Here is a 13,477-nt window from a genome sequence, read left to right on the forward strand (position 1 = left end):
CATAATGAACACCTTGGCGCTGGAACACCTGGCGCACAAGCAACCCTCCGTTGACTTTGTGCACGAGTACCCCGGGAAAGTGCAGACGGACATCGTGGCTAGTTTCCTTCAATCCCCAGAGCGCTTTCGCTCGAGGCTGGTATTCTGGAGATGGCTCAAAGGGATGCTCACGCTCGTCTTGCAGGCCGTCCTGCTGCCGGTGTTCTATGTGGTGGCCATGCCCTTGGCCGAGTCCGGTGAGCGCCGACTCTACGAAGCAACTGTGGACTTGTCGCTACAATGGCAGAAGCAGTTGCAGAGCACCCCACGCACTGGAAACGTGGCTGCTCCGGGGTTCTATCGGACGAAGCACACGTTCGACATCGTGATGGACGACACTGTGCTTCAGCCGTACCGGGCGCTGGGCATGCCGGAGAGAGCCTGGGAACACATGGTGGTATTCCGGAGTGTGCTGGACAAGGGCAGTGCCAAGAAGTAGCAGAGGAGGAGGTCTATTCTTATATAGGCTTGTTAGTTTTCCATTGCAAACATCTTCTCTATGCTCACTACGGTGGCTATTTCTTGCTAGCTTCTAATCAACTAGACCAAAGACAAAGGCATTTCATTTGACTTTGAATTTATATCGAAAATAAACGCGATTAATAGATATGAATACTAGAACATATGTAAATAACAGTAAGTTTCCATGATGAAGCATCATTTTTATGCCGCCTATTCAGGAAAGGTTTAGAAAAATCATGTAAAATGCGGGTGAGCGAGGGTCATGGCGACGTCTAGTTATACTATACATGTATTTGATTGAAAATATGTGCATATGATCCATTAGTCCTTTCCAACTCTGTGTCGAGTTATTATTTCTAGATCATTAAGCCGGCCATACTTTGCAAACCACAAATCGGAGATGTAGTTATTTCTGGGCAACCAGGACCCCTGATCCGCTGCCTTTGGCATGTTCTTATCCGCCTTTGTGATGTAGGTCGAACTTAAATCCAATACTCTTCGCGGTTGTAGCTTCAGCCGGTCTGGGACCCGGGGCACAGCTGCCGTTGCATCTTTTGATGACAAGTGTTTTATGAGCCGAGTGCTGAATGCTGCACTCGCATCTACTCCCAACGTCCAGGATGCATTTGTGTAACCAATAAAGAAAAACGCATTCGGTACATCCTGTAGCATGATCCCTCTCCAGAGATATTTCTCTGCCAAGTTACAGGGTTCTTTGTTGATTTCAAGTTTTACACCCCCTGCCAGTTGTAGCTTAAGACCTGTTGCTGTGATGATTATATCTGCGTCAAGGAACTCTCCAGATCTTAGTTTGATTCCTGATGAGGTAACAGCTTCAATACTGTCTGTTTTGATGTCCACTTTTCCCGTATACAAGGCTTGATAGAAGTCGCCATCTGGTGAAACACAGAGGCGTTGGTCCCATGGAGCATAGCGAGGGTTGAAATGAGGATCATGGGAAATGTTGTCTGGAAGTTCCTTGATCATTCGCCAGCGGAGAAGCCACCCCGAGAACTGGGGAAGGCTTTGACAGAAAAGGAAGAACAGCCGATGTGGAAGGAACCAGCTCAGACGATGGTAGCTCTGTGCGATGGCCCGTGGAAGAAGGTAGTCTATCCATGTCTTTTTGATCTCGGCGTTGGGAACGCTAAGAATATAGGTCGGACTGCGCTGGAGCATGGTAACGCGCTCTGCCGTCTCGGCAAGTTTGGGAATGAGAGTTACAGCCGTGGCACCACTGCCAATGACAACAATCTTCTGGTCCGTGTAGTTGACCTCTTTAGGCCAGAACTGAGGGTGAATCAATGTCCCAGTGAACTGGTCCATACCGGGAATATCCGCAGGTAACGGTTGATGGTAGTCATAGTATCCCGTGCCAAATGCCACGAAAGTAGCTGTATACAACTTCTCCCGTCCAGCATGTTCAGCTATCAATGTCCATTTCTGCTTTGTATCTGACCATGCCGCTTGGGTAGCTCGATGCTGAAAATAGATATGTTGATCAATACCAAATTGCGCAGCAGCCTCTTTGATGTATGTTGCAATTGCTTTCCCCTCGGCGATGGGGCGGCTCTGATTCCATGGATACCATGAGAATCCATAGGTAATGAGGTCTGAGTCGGACCGAATGCCTGGATATTGAAATAGATCCCATGTCCCACCCATTGCCTCCCGCTCCTCGAGAATAATGTATGAATAGTTTGGCAATTCGGTTTGCACATGGTACGCTACATTGATCCCGGAGATCCCTGCGCCGATGATGATAATGTCGTGGTTGAATTCCATAGCTGTGAAGTTGAATAGGCAGATAGAATAGTTAGCAAATTATATCTCCACATCAGAGAATATATATACTAGGTTGCTAGGTCCCGCCCACCCACAAATGGAAGCAAGTATATGGCATGACCCAACTGATACAAGCTGCTAATGCCTGTTCCTTTCGAGTTGACCTTGGGTAGGTCAACTCGAAATGAACAGAGACCGATACATACGGAGACCTGTTCGAGCTAGGATTAGGGTTACATTCAGTATTGGGTAACGATATATACAATACGACAGTAATATTACCAGTACAATACCAAAATTTATCCGTATTACCGTATCTTAAAGCATTCTTGGTCTGTTGTCTTGTGAGTCACTAATAAAAGAAGACCTGGCGAATGGATTAATCTAATCATTTTATTTCTTCTTTACCCATCTCAGCGACCCCTCTATTCCTTTCTTTGTTTATTTCGCCCGCTGACCTGTTCGCTTCCTACCGTGGGAGGGTCCATGGTTATTCGTCTCTTAAGAAGCTCCCGCCTTACAAGACTTTGCTCAGCGCCTTGGAGACCCATTTGCAGGATGTCCACCAACCCGCCAGCCACCGGAGCTGGTATAGACCAAAATGCCAATAGCAAGGCAGCGGTGAAGGCAAAGCGAGAGGGTAAGTTGAAAACGTCTTGTCTGATTAAACAACCTGACCATCCTCTCTCTCGCAGCGGACAAGGAGCGCCAGAAAGCCGAAAAAGCGAAGAAATTCGCGGAGAAAGAAGCTAAAAAGAAAAGGGCTGCTGCTGCCACTGCATCGGCAAAGCCTAAAGACACTGCGGAAGACCATCAGCTGAAGAAGACATTGCCGCAGTACACCGAAGAGACGCCTAAAGGAAAGAAGAAAAGTGAGATATTCCCAAATTCCGGAAAGATGTCCGCTGATTCTGGTGCCATTCTAGTCCTTAAGCCCCTCGACGGACCTTTTCATTCAGCGTATATTCCCAAAGTTGTCGAGTCGGCGTGGAATGATTGGTGGGAGGCGGAAGGCTTTTTCCAGCCTGAATTCATCAGCGAAGAACAAAAGCCAAAGCCGGAGGGGACCTATGTCATTCCGATCCCTCCTCCTAATGTGACGGGTGCTTTGCATTGCGGACACGCGTTGGGAACAGCATTGCAGGACTGCTTGATCCGGTGGCATCGGATGAAGGGGTATACTACATTATACCTGCCCGGATGTGATCATGCTAGTATTTCAACCCAGAGCGTGATTGAAAATATGCTGTGGAGGAGAGAGCGAAAGACGAGACATGATCTTGGACGGGAGCAATTCACTAATAGAGCGTTGGAATGGAAAGAGGAGTACGTTTTCCCCGGTCGCTCGTGTGAATGCGATCTAAAAGCAAGATCATTTGTTGTTTCCTAATGCCTCGAAACCATCACTTATGTGCAGCTGCTGACAATGCGGAATCTCATAGATACCATTCCAAGATTAATGCCGTTCTCAAAAGGCTAGGAGGCTCGTTTGACTGGACCCGCGAGGCCTTCACAATGGATGACAATTTATCGGCTGCCGTGACCGAATGCTTCGTTCGTCTACACGAAGAAGGTTATATCTATCGATCGAGTCGCCTGGTAAATTGGTGTGTACAGTTTAACACTGCAATATCGAATCTGGAAGTGGATAGCAAGGAGCTGAAAGGACGGACATTACTGGAAGTTCCAGGCTACGAGCGCCCAGTGGAATTTGGAGTTCTCACTTATTTCCAGTATCGGGTGCAGGGCAGTCAGGAAACAATTGAAATTGCGACAACCCGACCGGAGACCTTGCTAGGCGATACAGCAGTGGCTGTTCATCCTGATGATCCTCGTTATAGCAATTTGGTTGGCAAGAAGATTCAGCATCCTATCGTGGACCGACTACTCCCAATCATCGCAGATCCGTACGTGGATCCGGAATTTGGCACTGGAGCAGTTAAGATTACCCCTGCGCATGATGCGAACGATTATGCCATTGGCAAGCGCCACAATCTTCCATTTATTAACATTCTTAATGACGACGGAACTATGAATTCCAACGCCGGAAAATACGCGGGACGCAAACGTTTTGATGTTCGGTACGCTGTGGTGGCGGAATTGAAAGAATTAGGGCTCTTTGTAAAGAAAGAGAGCCATCCTATGAAAGTGCCACTTTGCTCTAAATCGAAGGATGTTATTGAACCCTTAATGAAGCCACAGTGGTGGATGAGAATGAGGGAGCTAGCCGATGACGCCCTGAAAGTGGTTCAGGATGGAGAGATCATCATCCAGCCAGAAGCAGCAAGGGACAACTATTTTCGATGGCTAGAAAACATTACAGATTGGTGTTTGTCTCGCCAGCTGTGGTGGGGCCACCAAATACCTGCTTATTTCGTTGACATAGAAGGTCAACTAACAGATGAAACAAACGACAACCTTTGGGTTGCCGGCCGAACGGAGGAGGAAGCTCGCCAGAAAGCAGAGGCAAGATTCCCTAATCAACGCTTCACCCTCCGAAGGGATCCAGATGTTCTGGATACTTGGTTCTCGTCGGGTCTCTGGCCATTTTCAACACTAGGATGGCCGCGGCAAACCCATGATCTTGACAACCTCTTTCCAACATCATTGTTGGAGACTGGATGGGATATTCTGTTTTTCTGGGTAGCACGGATGATCATGCTAAGTTTAAAGCTCACTGGCAAAGTGCCGTTTAAAGAGGTTTACTGTCATTCCCTCATCCGTGACTCTGAGGGCCGAAAGATGTCGAAGTCGCTCGGTAATGTGATTGATCCTGTCGACGTCATGGAGGGTATTAGCCTCCAGAAACTGCACGATAAACTTCAGCAGGGAAACCTAGATCCCCGGGAGCTGGGTGTGGCCATGAAGTATCAAAAAGCAGCCTTCCCAAATGGAATTCCCGAGTGTGGAGCTGATGCCTTGCGATTCTCACTAATCCAGTATACCACAGGGGGTAAGAATAACACCTCCTTCCATGCTTCAAACATTACCAAATCTCACACTATATGACAGGCGGCGATATATCTTTCGATGTTAAGGTTATGGCCGGGTACAGGAGATTCTGTAACAAGATCTATCAGGCAGCCAAATTCGTGCTGGGCAAAATCGGAGACCAGTATACACCTCCATCAACTTTGGATAAGACAGGAGACGAATCGCTGGGCGAGCGGTGGATGCTACATAAACTCAATACCGCTTCACAAAATATTGACCGAGCTCTGAGCGAGAAGGAGTTCTCCCGCGCGGCACAGATTGTCTATCAGTATTGGTATGATAATTTGTGCGACGTGTTCATTGTCAGTAGTTGCCTTACAAAATCATTGGTCACCGGTTAACAGAGAAAATCAGGAATACTCCAAATTTCTTATCCAGCATGGTTCGGAAAAGGAAGCGCGATCCGCTCTCAATACACTTTACAATGCCTTAGAAGCAGGTCTTCGAATGATTCATCCTTTTATGCCATTTATCAGCGAGGAGCTGTGGCAGCGTCTGCCCAGAAGACCTGGCGATTCTACTCCGTCCATCGTCATTGCATCATACCCCAAATATAATGCGTCCCTCGCAGATGATACTTCCGAGGGTGCATTCGAGACTGTAGTAAAATCAGTCAAGGGAATCCGCTCTCTGATAGCTGGATATGGTATTCAGGACAACGCTAAAGGCAAGTTTATTCCTCCAGACTTATTGTTTCCAGTTAATCCTAATACATGGACCTACAGTATTCATCCATGCAACAGACGCTCACTCCTATGAGCTTGTTAGTAGTGAAGCTGGAAGCATCAAGTCACTGGCCGGAAAGGGTCTTGCTGCTGTGCAAGTCATTGGTCCCAACGAACAGCCTCCTGTAGGATGTGCTGTTTACGTGAGCTCAGCATCTACAGCGGTATTTCTGGAAATCAATGGACGCATTGATATCACTGACGCTGTGGATAAGGCTCGGAAGCAGTTGGAGAGGATTACCGATACGTTATCACGACAACGGCGTACCATTGAGGCAGAGGGGTGGGCAGAGAAGGCCGAGGAAGCAGTCAAGGCAAGCGAGCTGAAGAAGCTTAGGGACTTGGAAGTCGAGTACCAGAACGTGACTGCGACCATTGCACAGTTGGAGAAACTCACCATTCGTAATTAGGTAGAGAACAGCGGAAGGTATTGCATGTTAGTGGTGAGATGGATCGTGTACGTAAAACCGGGGATGCAGTGTACTAGCCTACCTAGGTGCGCCACGCAATGTGATTGTCCGTAACTACCTCGGCGGCTTTGCCCATCTGACATTCGCTACGAATGAACACTCAGTAACCTAGCTCAATACGGCAACAGATAGTTTTCAAAACCCATGGTTGGCTAGAGGTCATAATACCTATATATACATGTCTACATATATATATATATATACTCCCTTGACAGAAACCATGCATCCTCCCCTCATCACTCATTCCGTCATCTTCCCTACGTCCAATTCAACCCAAACACCCCATAAAGAAAGATGTCTCGACAAGAGCACCTCATCGATTTCACTCCCCACCCCTGGTGCCAACAAATCATATCCTCCCCGTCCTGGCACCCCCAAACCACCCGCTCAACCTCCACAAACCGCCTCTTTACCGAAACCCTCTGGACCGACGTGACCATCCGCGCCCACGCTTCCTTCTACAAACCCCCAACCGCAACTCCGCCCACCGAAACAGGCGGCGAGGTGCGCCTCCTCGTTTCCCTCGGCGCCGGACTAGATGGCCACCCCGGTTACTGTCACGGCGGGATACTAGCCCTCATTTTCGATGATACGATTCATGAATTGGTAGAGAAGGAATTGAAGGAGGCGGCTGTTACGGCTACGCTGAATGTTTCTTATCGCAGGCCTGTTGCAACTCCCGCGGTGGTTTTGTGTCGGGTTTGGTCCGAGAAGGGGCCGGTGGGGAGGAAGTGGGTGGTTAGGGCTACTATTGAAGATGGAGTTGGGGGTGTTTTTGCGGAGTGCGAGAGTTTGGTCGTCAGGAAGAGGAAGGAGGGATTGTAAAGTTTTCTGCTGGTATTTTTGAGGTTGGGGTATGGTATTTGGTTCTGAATCTGATACATGTATGATTCGTTATCTTACCTGATCCACTGGTCACATGCTAGATACCTCACATCAATGATCCCTTTGCAGGCCGTAAGAGGTAGCATCAATTGTTTTGTAGATTTCGAACCAAAAAAAGCTCTAGGTTAGGAATTACCACTTGATCAAATCCCCCGCCTCACCCCAAAACAAACCCAGAATACCACTCCGGAACTCCAAGTACTTATACTCAACACAGCATACGCCCTGGTCATCAGCGGATCGACCAGAAAGGGAGTGATTAGCATCGACAACAGAGACCCGAGTGTATAGGTAAATAGGAATAGCGCCATGATAGTTGACTTCATGGAGCCTGGGGCGTGGCTGTATGCGTATTCTAGTCCGGTGGTGGACATGAAGATTTCTGAGATCGCTAAGATTATATATACGGGTGCTTGCCAGACTATGTGGACATTGTTTGGAGCATTACACCCTGCAGAGCGTGGAGAGGCGTAGCAGGGTGGGGAGTGATAGATGGTGTATTGGAGAATCCCGGCATAGGCCATACCGAGACCGCAGAGGAAGAACCCAGCGGTGATCCTAGTGATTGGGGATAGATCCAATCCAACGCGTCGGGCCCGTGGAAGAATGATTTGGTCTAGAACCGGGATTATCAGCAGGATACTGAGCGGGTTGATGGCAAACATGATATCATTCGGTAAACGATGTGTATTCATATTGGCAGCTTGAGATATAAAGCTCGTGAGCATCTGATTATAAGATGCCCAGAAGATAGGGTAGAAGAGGAAGATTCGACTGGCTCTTAGAGAGTGGCGAAGTTCACCAATGAAGGTTTCTGACCATGGGTGGTGTTCTTCAGCGCTCGGCTTGGCTGCGTCTAGGGTCCAGTTGTTTCGGGCGGCAATGTAGAAAGCTTGGAGAGCGTGGAGCGTGGTTGACTCTGTTGTCGGTGGGGAGGAGTATGTGTTTTGAGAAAGGCATAAAGTTGTGATGGAAGTGAAAGTTAGTGCCGGGACGAGGAAGGCAAGGGGAAAGCCTTGTCGGTGTTCAATTGTTGTTGTTAGAATGGAGGAGAGGGAGCCGGCGTTTGTTAGCATGATAAATGTCATAAAGATCCTATCTTGAGGTTACCGATGGGTTTCGAGCAAATGCACAAGAGGGATTGCACTGACCTCTGAATAGTCATATCATGGTCAATGGAAATATTCTCCCCAGTGTCTAGTTTATGTACAGGCTGGTCCGCAGGCTGATATTGCTCTGCAATCAACGAATTCACATTGGGTCGGATACCGCCTGCGCCGATACCGATCAATAACATTGCAGCAAGCAATGCCAGGATGGAAACATCGCTGTTTTTGAAGACAGAAAGAGACGAGCCAAACAAAATGAATAGCCCTACTGCATATACTCGACTAGCATGTGTGATAGTTGCTTTTCTCCCAATATATTGGTCAGCGATGATGGCACCAAAAATCGGCGTCACGTAACACCAAACTGTGAATGATAGGTTTACTAAGGTGGCGTATGACTGTCCAAGGCCTATATCGTTACTTAGACTTCCCTTCTTGCCTCGTGGATATATATAACATACCCAGGCCACCAGGGCGTAGAGGATCATCCTTTGCATTCTGAAGATAGTTTTGTAAGGGAGCTGCGAGACCGAAGAAGGCGAATCGATCACAGACTTCGACCAGCGCTATCAACCACACTGATCGGGGCAGAGAACCTGGAATACATATTACAGGTCTTTCGTGTGCTATAGCTTCGTTGTCGTCGGACAGACTGGGGAGTAGGGGGTCATTTTCGGTTGGAAGGTTTTGAAGTATGGGATATACTGTGTTATCTGGGACTTGGGACATAGTGTTCTCTGATCAGTTTGACGAGAGATAGTAAACGTTAAGCGTTGAGCAGGAAAGTGTGTACGAATAATTTCGAGCATAATATTATTGACCAAGCCATGGGTTGGATAAGGTCTAACCTGCCAGTTGTCCAGATGTACATTGACCAAGAGCAAAACTACTTGAATTTACATTACGTGAATATTATTTTATTCCATCGGCAGGCCTGCCTCACTGACTTTTCGAGTATTGGCAAACAATAGGAACCCCTAAACTATGATAAGACACATCACAAGACCAATATAGAGAAGCCATGCACGGTTGCGAATACACTAAAACAGTGTTATCAGCGGGTTGAATCCTTCAGCAGACGAGAAAATATGGCGTGATGCCAGGGTCAACCTTAACAATTGTCACGATTGTATCGGCGTAATACATGTAGGACGGGCGGTATTGGTTTGGTAAAACAGAGTTACAAGAGGTCATCTGTACCGGGCCATCGGGGAGTGATTAAACACCGATCGTATTTGAAGGGTTTGTCTGACTATATTGGCTTCATGATTATCACACACCGCGAATGGCATTGGATTGTCCTCGTTCGGCTTCAACTAAGTTGGCGATGAAGGTCATTGTAGTAAGCACGATGTCAATTACCTGATATACAATTTGACGAGAATTATTACCCTGACTATCTTCACTTAAGGCCGGAGGCTCGCTGGGTGGCCTGTTTGCAGGTATTGTTGCTAAATCACAGGGCCATTCTGTGCACATTCTCGAGAGACATACTTCCGCCCGCGTGAGAGGCAGCGGTGCAGGCATCGTGCTCGGAAAGTCGATCCGTGAATTTCTATCTCGATTTTCTCCAAATCACCAGCTCGAGACGGTTACCAGTGATGGACATTTCTTTCTCGATCGCGCCGGAATCATCGTTCGTACGATAGAGAAACATCAAGAGACCACGAGCTGGGACCAGCTATATCTTATTGCTCGCGAAACGTTTGACAGTGGAGAGGTAGAGTCGAAATATCTAGAGGGACATACCGTTACGAAAGCCGATGTTCGGATTGAAGATGACAAAATCGAAGTGTCTTACACAGATGCAGATCGGATACTGAAGCGTGAGGAAGTGGATCTTCTTCTTGGTGCAGATGGTGCTTTCTCTGCTCTCCGGAGGAGTCTGCTGGAGGATGTGGCGCCGAGTTATGCCGGATACGTCGCCTGGAGAGGCATTGTCGTAGAAGATGAGATAGCACCGACTATTTTCGATCTTTGTTTGAACAAGCTGGTTTTTTATAATTCGCCCGGATGTCAAATGGTCGTATATGTTGTACCCGGGGAAGAAGGCAAACGCTACGTGAACTGGGTCTGGTACTGTGACTCGGAAGAGAATTCACTCCCATCTCCCGAGCTGATGACTGGTAATGATGGATCAGTGCATCGAGTAACACTGCAAGCTGGACAAGTACGGCCGGAGGTTTGGGATAGCCAAAAGAACTTTGCACAAGAAGTCCTTCCGCCGCAATTCTACGAGATTGTTCAAAGCACGCACAGACCCTTTGTTCAGGCTATTTGGGATGTGATCAGTCCCCAGAACTTCTTCCACGAGGGCAAGGTTATTCTTATCGGAGACGCATTGGCTGGGCTACGTCCGCATACTGGTGCCGGAACTGAACAAGCTGCCTTCCATAGCCTCACCCTGGAGAAACTTCTGAATGAGTCAGCAAGCCCAGAAGAGTTTATCCGATTGACTATGGAACATTCCCAATACATCCAGAGCATTGGAGTGCAAATTGGAGAGAAAATTGGACTCGGAGCCAGAAGGGAGGACAATGCTTTTCGTACAGACAGACAAGCGCAACTCTTCTGATCGTGTTAATCGTTGCATATAATATTGTGCCTTTAAACGCTTGAAGAAGATTGCGCTCTCCAGTGACCCCCTTTGAAGTAGACTATCAGTACTAGGACAGCGCAAAGGGCCCACAGGCCAGCCCATAACGAGTACAAGCCACCGTCCCCTATGGCATTCTTATTCTTTGTTAGAACAAGCTGTATAATCTGAAGACTCAGCGTACCTGGAGAGGAACTGCAACTTCCGCAAACAAGAAAGCGAGGAGGCCACGTATGAAGCTGTTGCAGGCGACAGTGACTGTAGTATTCCCCGGGTTGATGTCAAGCAGGTATGACATGGTAGGAGAATAAACCCAGCTTTAATAGAGAGAATTTGTTCATCAGCTACGGAACGTTGCGCGGAACCATACGACAAAGATACAATAGGGTGGGGTGTATACATAGAAGAAAGACCTCCGAAGAAAAGGATGATAGCGATCCCTGAGATGTGTACAGCGTATTGTGCCATCCACCCATATGCAAGGCACAGTGCTGGCATTATGATAAGACCCGGTATAGTGGTCGCGAGACGCACCTGGAAGAACCGCCGTTAGTCTGATATACGAGTAGAAAGCACTAACAGTTCTGAGTCTCACTTCAGATGGAGCAACTGCAGTGTTATTCAGGGAGCGTGAGCGAGCCAGAAGATAATCTGAATATCGTCCGCCTAGGACACTCCCTGCCATGCTGCCTATTGTTTGGTTAATAACCACGAGATTGGTATTACTAAAACATTGCCCGACTGACCTAGTCCATAAGCAAGTAGTACCAGCCCTATCTTGAGCGCATCCAGATGGTATTTGTCAGAGAGAGACAAAGTACAGGTATAAGATATACTGTAAGTGAACCCATAGTTTAGCCCTAAAAATGCCGTCAGTCTGTTTCTATCGCACAAGCCCGGGAAAGTCTGCTTTGGAATAAAGCTGCTCTTACCTGTAGCAATTAGTAGGACTACATTGTTACGCTTCTTAACGACCCTCTTTAGTGATGTCGCTACCCTGAGATCAGTAGGATAGACATTTATCTTGCTTCTTGAGCTGGGATGAGAAGCACCTTCCTCGCATGACGAACGGTGTATCGCCTGGCTTTGCCTCCTAGCGATCTTTTCAGTTCGTATTGCCAATGCATCCTGATATGTAGTACTACGATCTTTCCGGAAAGACTCTTTCATTAAAGCGAGCACGCTGAAGATGGTAACGCCGATCCAAATGGCGAGAAACCAAAAAGTAGCGCGCCAGGACAAGTATCTCGTCAAAATACCACCAAGGACTGGGCCTTCTTTCTGTTAGTCACGGATCAGTCAAATATACCTCTCCGCAAGCATACCGAGAGATGGTCCAAGCATGGGTGCAGCATAGTAGATACCGAATTTTGTTCCGCGCTCGTGAACATCGTAAATGTCGGTTAACGAACCTGCTCCTACCGAGAATAAGGAGCTATTACTAGAATACAGAATGACGGTCAGCGGTATAATCACCATGGTCTAGGGTAACCATAGAAGAACTATTACAAGGAGCACCTACCCCATCGCCTGAATACAGCGCATCCCAATCAACAGTCCGATCGAGTTTGCGACCGCGGCGCCAATGTAACCACCAAGTGCTATTGTTAGGGAAACCATATACACACGCTGCTTCACTTATCAGTGTTATTGCCTTGAAGAGGACGTAGTGTACCATAACATACCTTTCTGCCGACCAACTCGCTAGTGAGACTCCATGGCATTGGGAAGATGCCCGACAGCAGGATGAATAAAGAAAGGGTCAATGAGATGTGCCAATCCTGAGCATGGAGTGAAGATTTGATTGCATTAATGGCAGCTAATTTAATTATCATCAACCAGTCATGGTGAGTGTGTACAGCGATCACTATACCCCACTATATAAGGCCGCATGGTATACTTACGATTGTAGATATTCGGCGCAAACCCAACGACCAATGAGCCGTTTGCCACTGTCGCTAGGGTTATCCACTTTGGAAAAGTGAGCATTGATAATAGAATGCCATTAGAGCCTGGAGGAAGGAGAGGCCCCAGAATACACACCTTCCTCATAGGCGACCATTTCCTGGGATCATCTTGGAGTTCGATCGTCTCATGGACAGTGTTCACATATTCATTTTCTTTGCAATGACCTTGGGGTTGGGGCTGGGGTTGCTCCTCGATGGAAGGTTCCTGAGAAGGGCTTTCATTACGATTGGCCATTGCGAGGAAGGGGTGGCCGGGTGCGACTGGTTGCAATCGCCGGGAGAGCAAGGCTGTTCAGCTGAATAGTCTTCGTAATCTGGGACGAGGAGGAAGCTTCCATACACTGAAACTCAGTGGACCTTGGGTGAAATTAGTTTGTAGCACTTTGCGAGCACGCGGAATGGAGAGAAACTCACGTCAAGTTACCTTAGGGTGAGTCACTGACAT

At 47.7% G+C, this 13,477-nt stretch overlaps 7 protein-coding genes across 7 annotated transcripts; 4 read left to right on the top strand and 3 right to left on the bottom strand.

The window, feature by feature from the left end:
* Positions 1-4: 4 nt before the first annotated feature.
* BDV37DRAFT_277968 (uncharacterized protein) lies at positions 5-478 on the top strand (the record flags this gene model as incomplete). Its single annotated transcript, XM_032085914.1, has 1 exon — positions 5-478. One exon carries the CDS (start codon positions 5-7, stop codon positions 476-478), a length of 474 nt encoding a protein of 157 aa, XP_031946947.1.
* Positions 479-766: 288 nt separating this feature from the next.
* BDV37DRAFT_292739 (flavin-containing monooxygenase) lies at positions 767-2,431 on the bottom strand. Its single transcript, XM_032089240.1, has one exon. The coding sequence runs from the start codon at positions 2,284-2,286 to the stop codon at positions 823-825; it is 1,464 nt and encodes a 487-aa protein (XP_031946948.1). The 5' UTR covers positions 2,287-2,431; the 3' UTR covers positions 767-822.
* Positions 2,432-2,844: 413 nt separating this feature from the next.
* BDV37DRAFT_267806 (tRNA synthetases class I-domain-containing protein) lies at positions 2,845-6,415 on the top strand (the record flags this gene model as incomplete). Its single annotated transcript, XM_032084074.1, has 7 exons — positions 2,845-2,926; positions 2,982-3,158; positions 3,213-3,612; positions 3,729-5,239; positions 5,299-5,582; positions 5,635-5,947; positions 6,006-6,415. The coding sequence occupies 7 exons, from the start codon at positions 2,845-2,847 to the stop codon at positions 6,413-6,415; spliced, it is 3,177 nt and encodes a 1,058-aa protein (XP_031946949.1).
* Positions 6,416-6,579: 164 nt separating this feature from the next.
* Positions 6,580-7,402, top strand: BDV37DRAFT_80476 (PaaI family thioesterase). Its single transcript, XM_032091257.1, has one exon. It carries the CDS (start codon positions 6,770-6,772, stop codon positions 7,298-7,300), a length of 531 nt encoding a protein of 176 aa, XP_031946950.1. The 5' UTR covers positions 6,580-6,769; the 3' UTR covers positions 7,301-7,402.
* A 101-nt stretch (positions 7,403-7,503) lies between these two features.
* Positions 7,504-9,318, bottom strand: BDV37DRAFT_292741 (POT family-domain-containing protein; the record flags this gene model as incomplete). Its single annotated transcript, XM_032089241.1, has 3 exons — positions 8,931-9,318; positions 8,512-8,878; positions 7,504-8,455 (listed from the first exon to the last, which is right to left on the bottom strand). Exons 1-3 carry the CDS (start codon positions 9,196-9,198, stop codon positions 7,504-7,506), a joined length of 1,587 nt encoding a protein of 528 aa, XP_031946951.1. The 5' UTR covers positions 9,199-9,318.
* A 478-nt stretch (positions 9,319-9,796) lies between these two features.
* On the top strand, positions 9,797-11,044 carry BDV37DRAFT_277973 (uncharacterized protein; the record flags this gene model as incomplete). Its single annotated transcript, XM_032085915.1, has 2 exons — positions 9,797-9,811; positions 9,881-11,044. 2 exons carry the CDS (start codon positions 9,797-9,799, stop codon positions 11,042-11,044), a joined length of 1,179 nt encoding a protein of 392 aa, XP_031946952.1.
* A 32-nt stretch (positions 11,045-11,076) lies between these two features.
* On the bottom strand, positions 11,077-13,267 carry BDV37DRAFT_277974 (major facilitator superfamily domain-containing protein; the record flags this gene model as incomplete). The annotated part of the gene is made up of 12 exons (XM_032085916.1): positions 11,077-11,202; positions 11,250-11,382; positions 11,466-11,599; positions 11,661-11,755; positions 11,812-11,925; positions 11,998-12,057; positions 12,118-12,339; positions 12,391-12,506; positions 12,588-12,694; positions 12,751-12,884; positions 12,970-13,036; positions 13,109-13,267. The coding sequence occupies 12 exons, from the start codon at positions 13,265-13,267 to the stop codon at positions 11,077-11,079; spliced, it is 1,467 nt and encodes a 488-aa protein (XP_031946953.1).
* Positions 13,268-13,477: the final 210 nt, after the last annotated feature.

Source organism: Aspergillus pseudonomiae, assembly GCF_009193645.1.
Source record: "Aspergillus pseudonomiae strain CBS 119388 unplaced genomic scaffold BDV37scaffold_2, whole genome shotgun sequence".
Taxonomy (NCBI): Eukaryota; Fungi; Ascomycota; class Eurotiomycetes; order Eurotiales; family Aspergillaceae; genus Aspergillus; species Aspergillus pseudonomiae.

Coding starts and splice junctions, on each gene's coding strand:
- BDV37DRAFT_80476 (XM_032091257.1), top strand. CDS start 6,770: ATGTCTCGACAAGAGCACCTCATCGATTTCACTCCCCACCCCTGGTGC.
- BDV37DRAFT_292739 (XM_032089240.1), bottom strand. CDS start 2,286: ATGGAATTCAACCACGACATTATCATCATCGGCGCAGGGATCTCCGGG.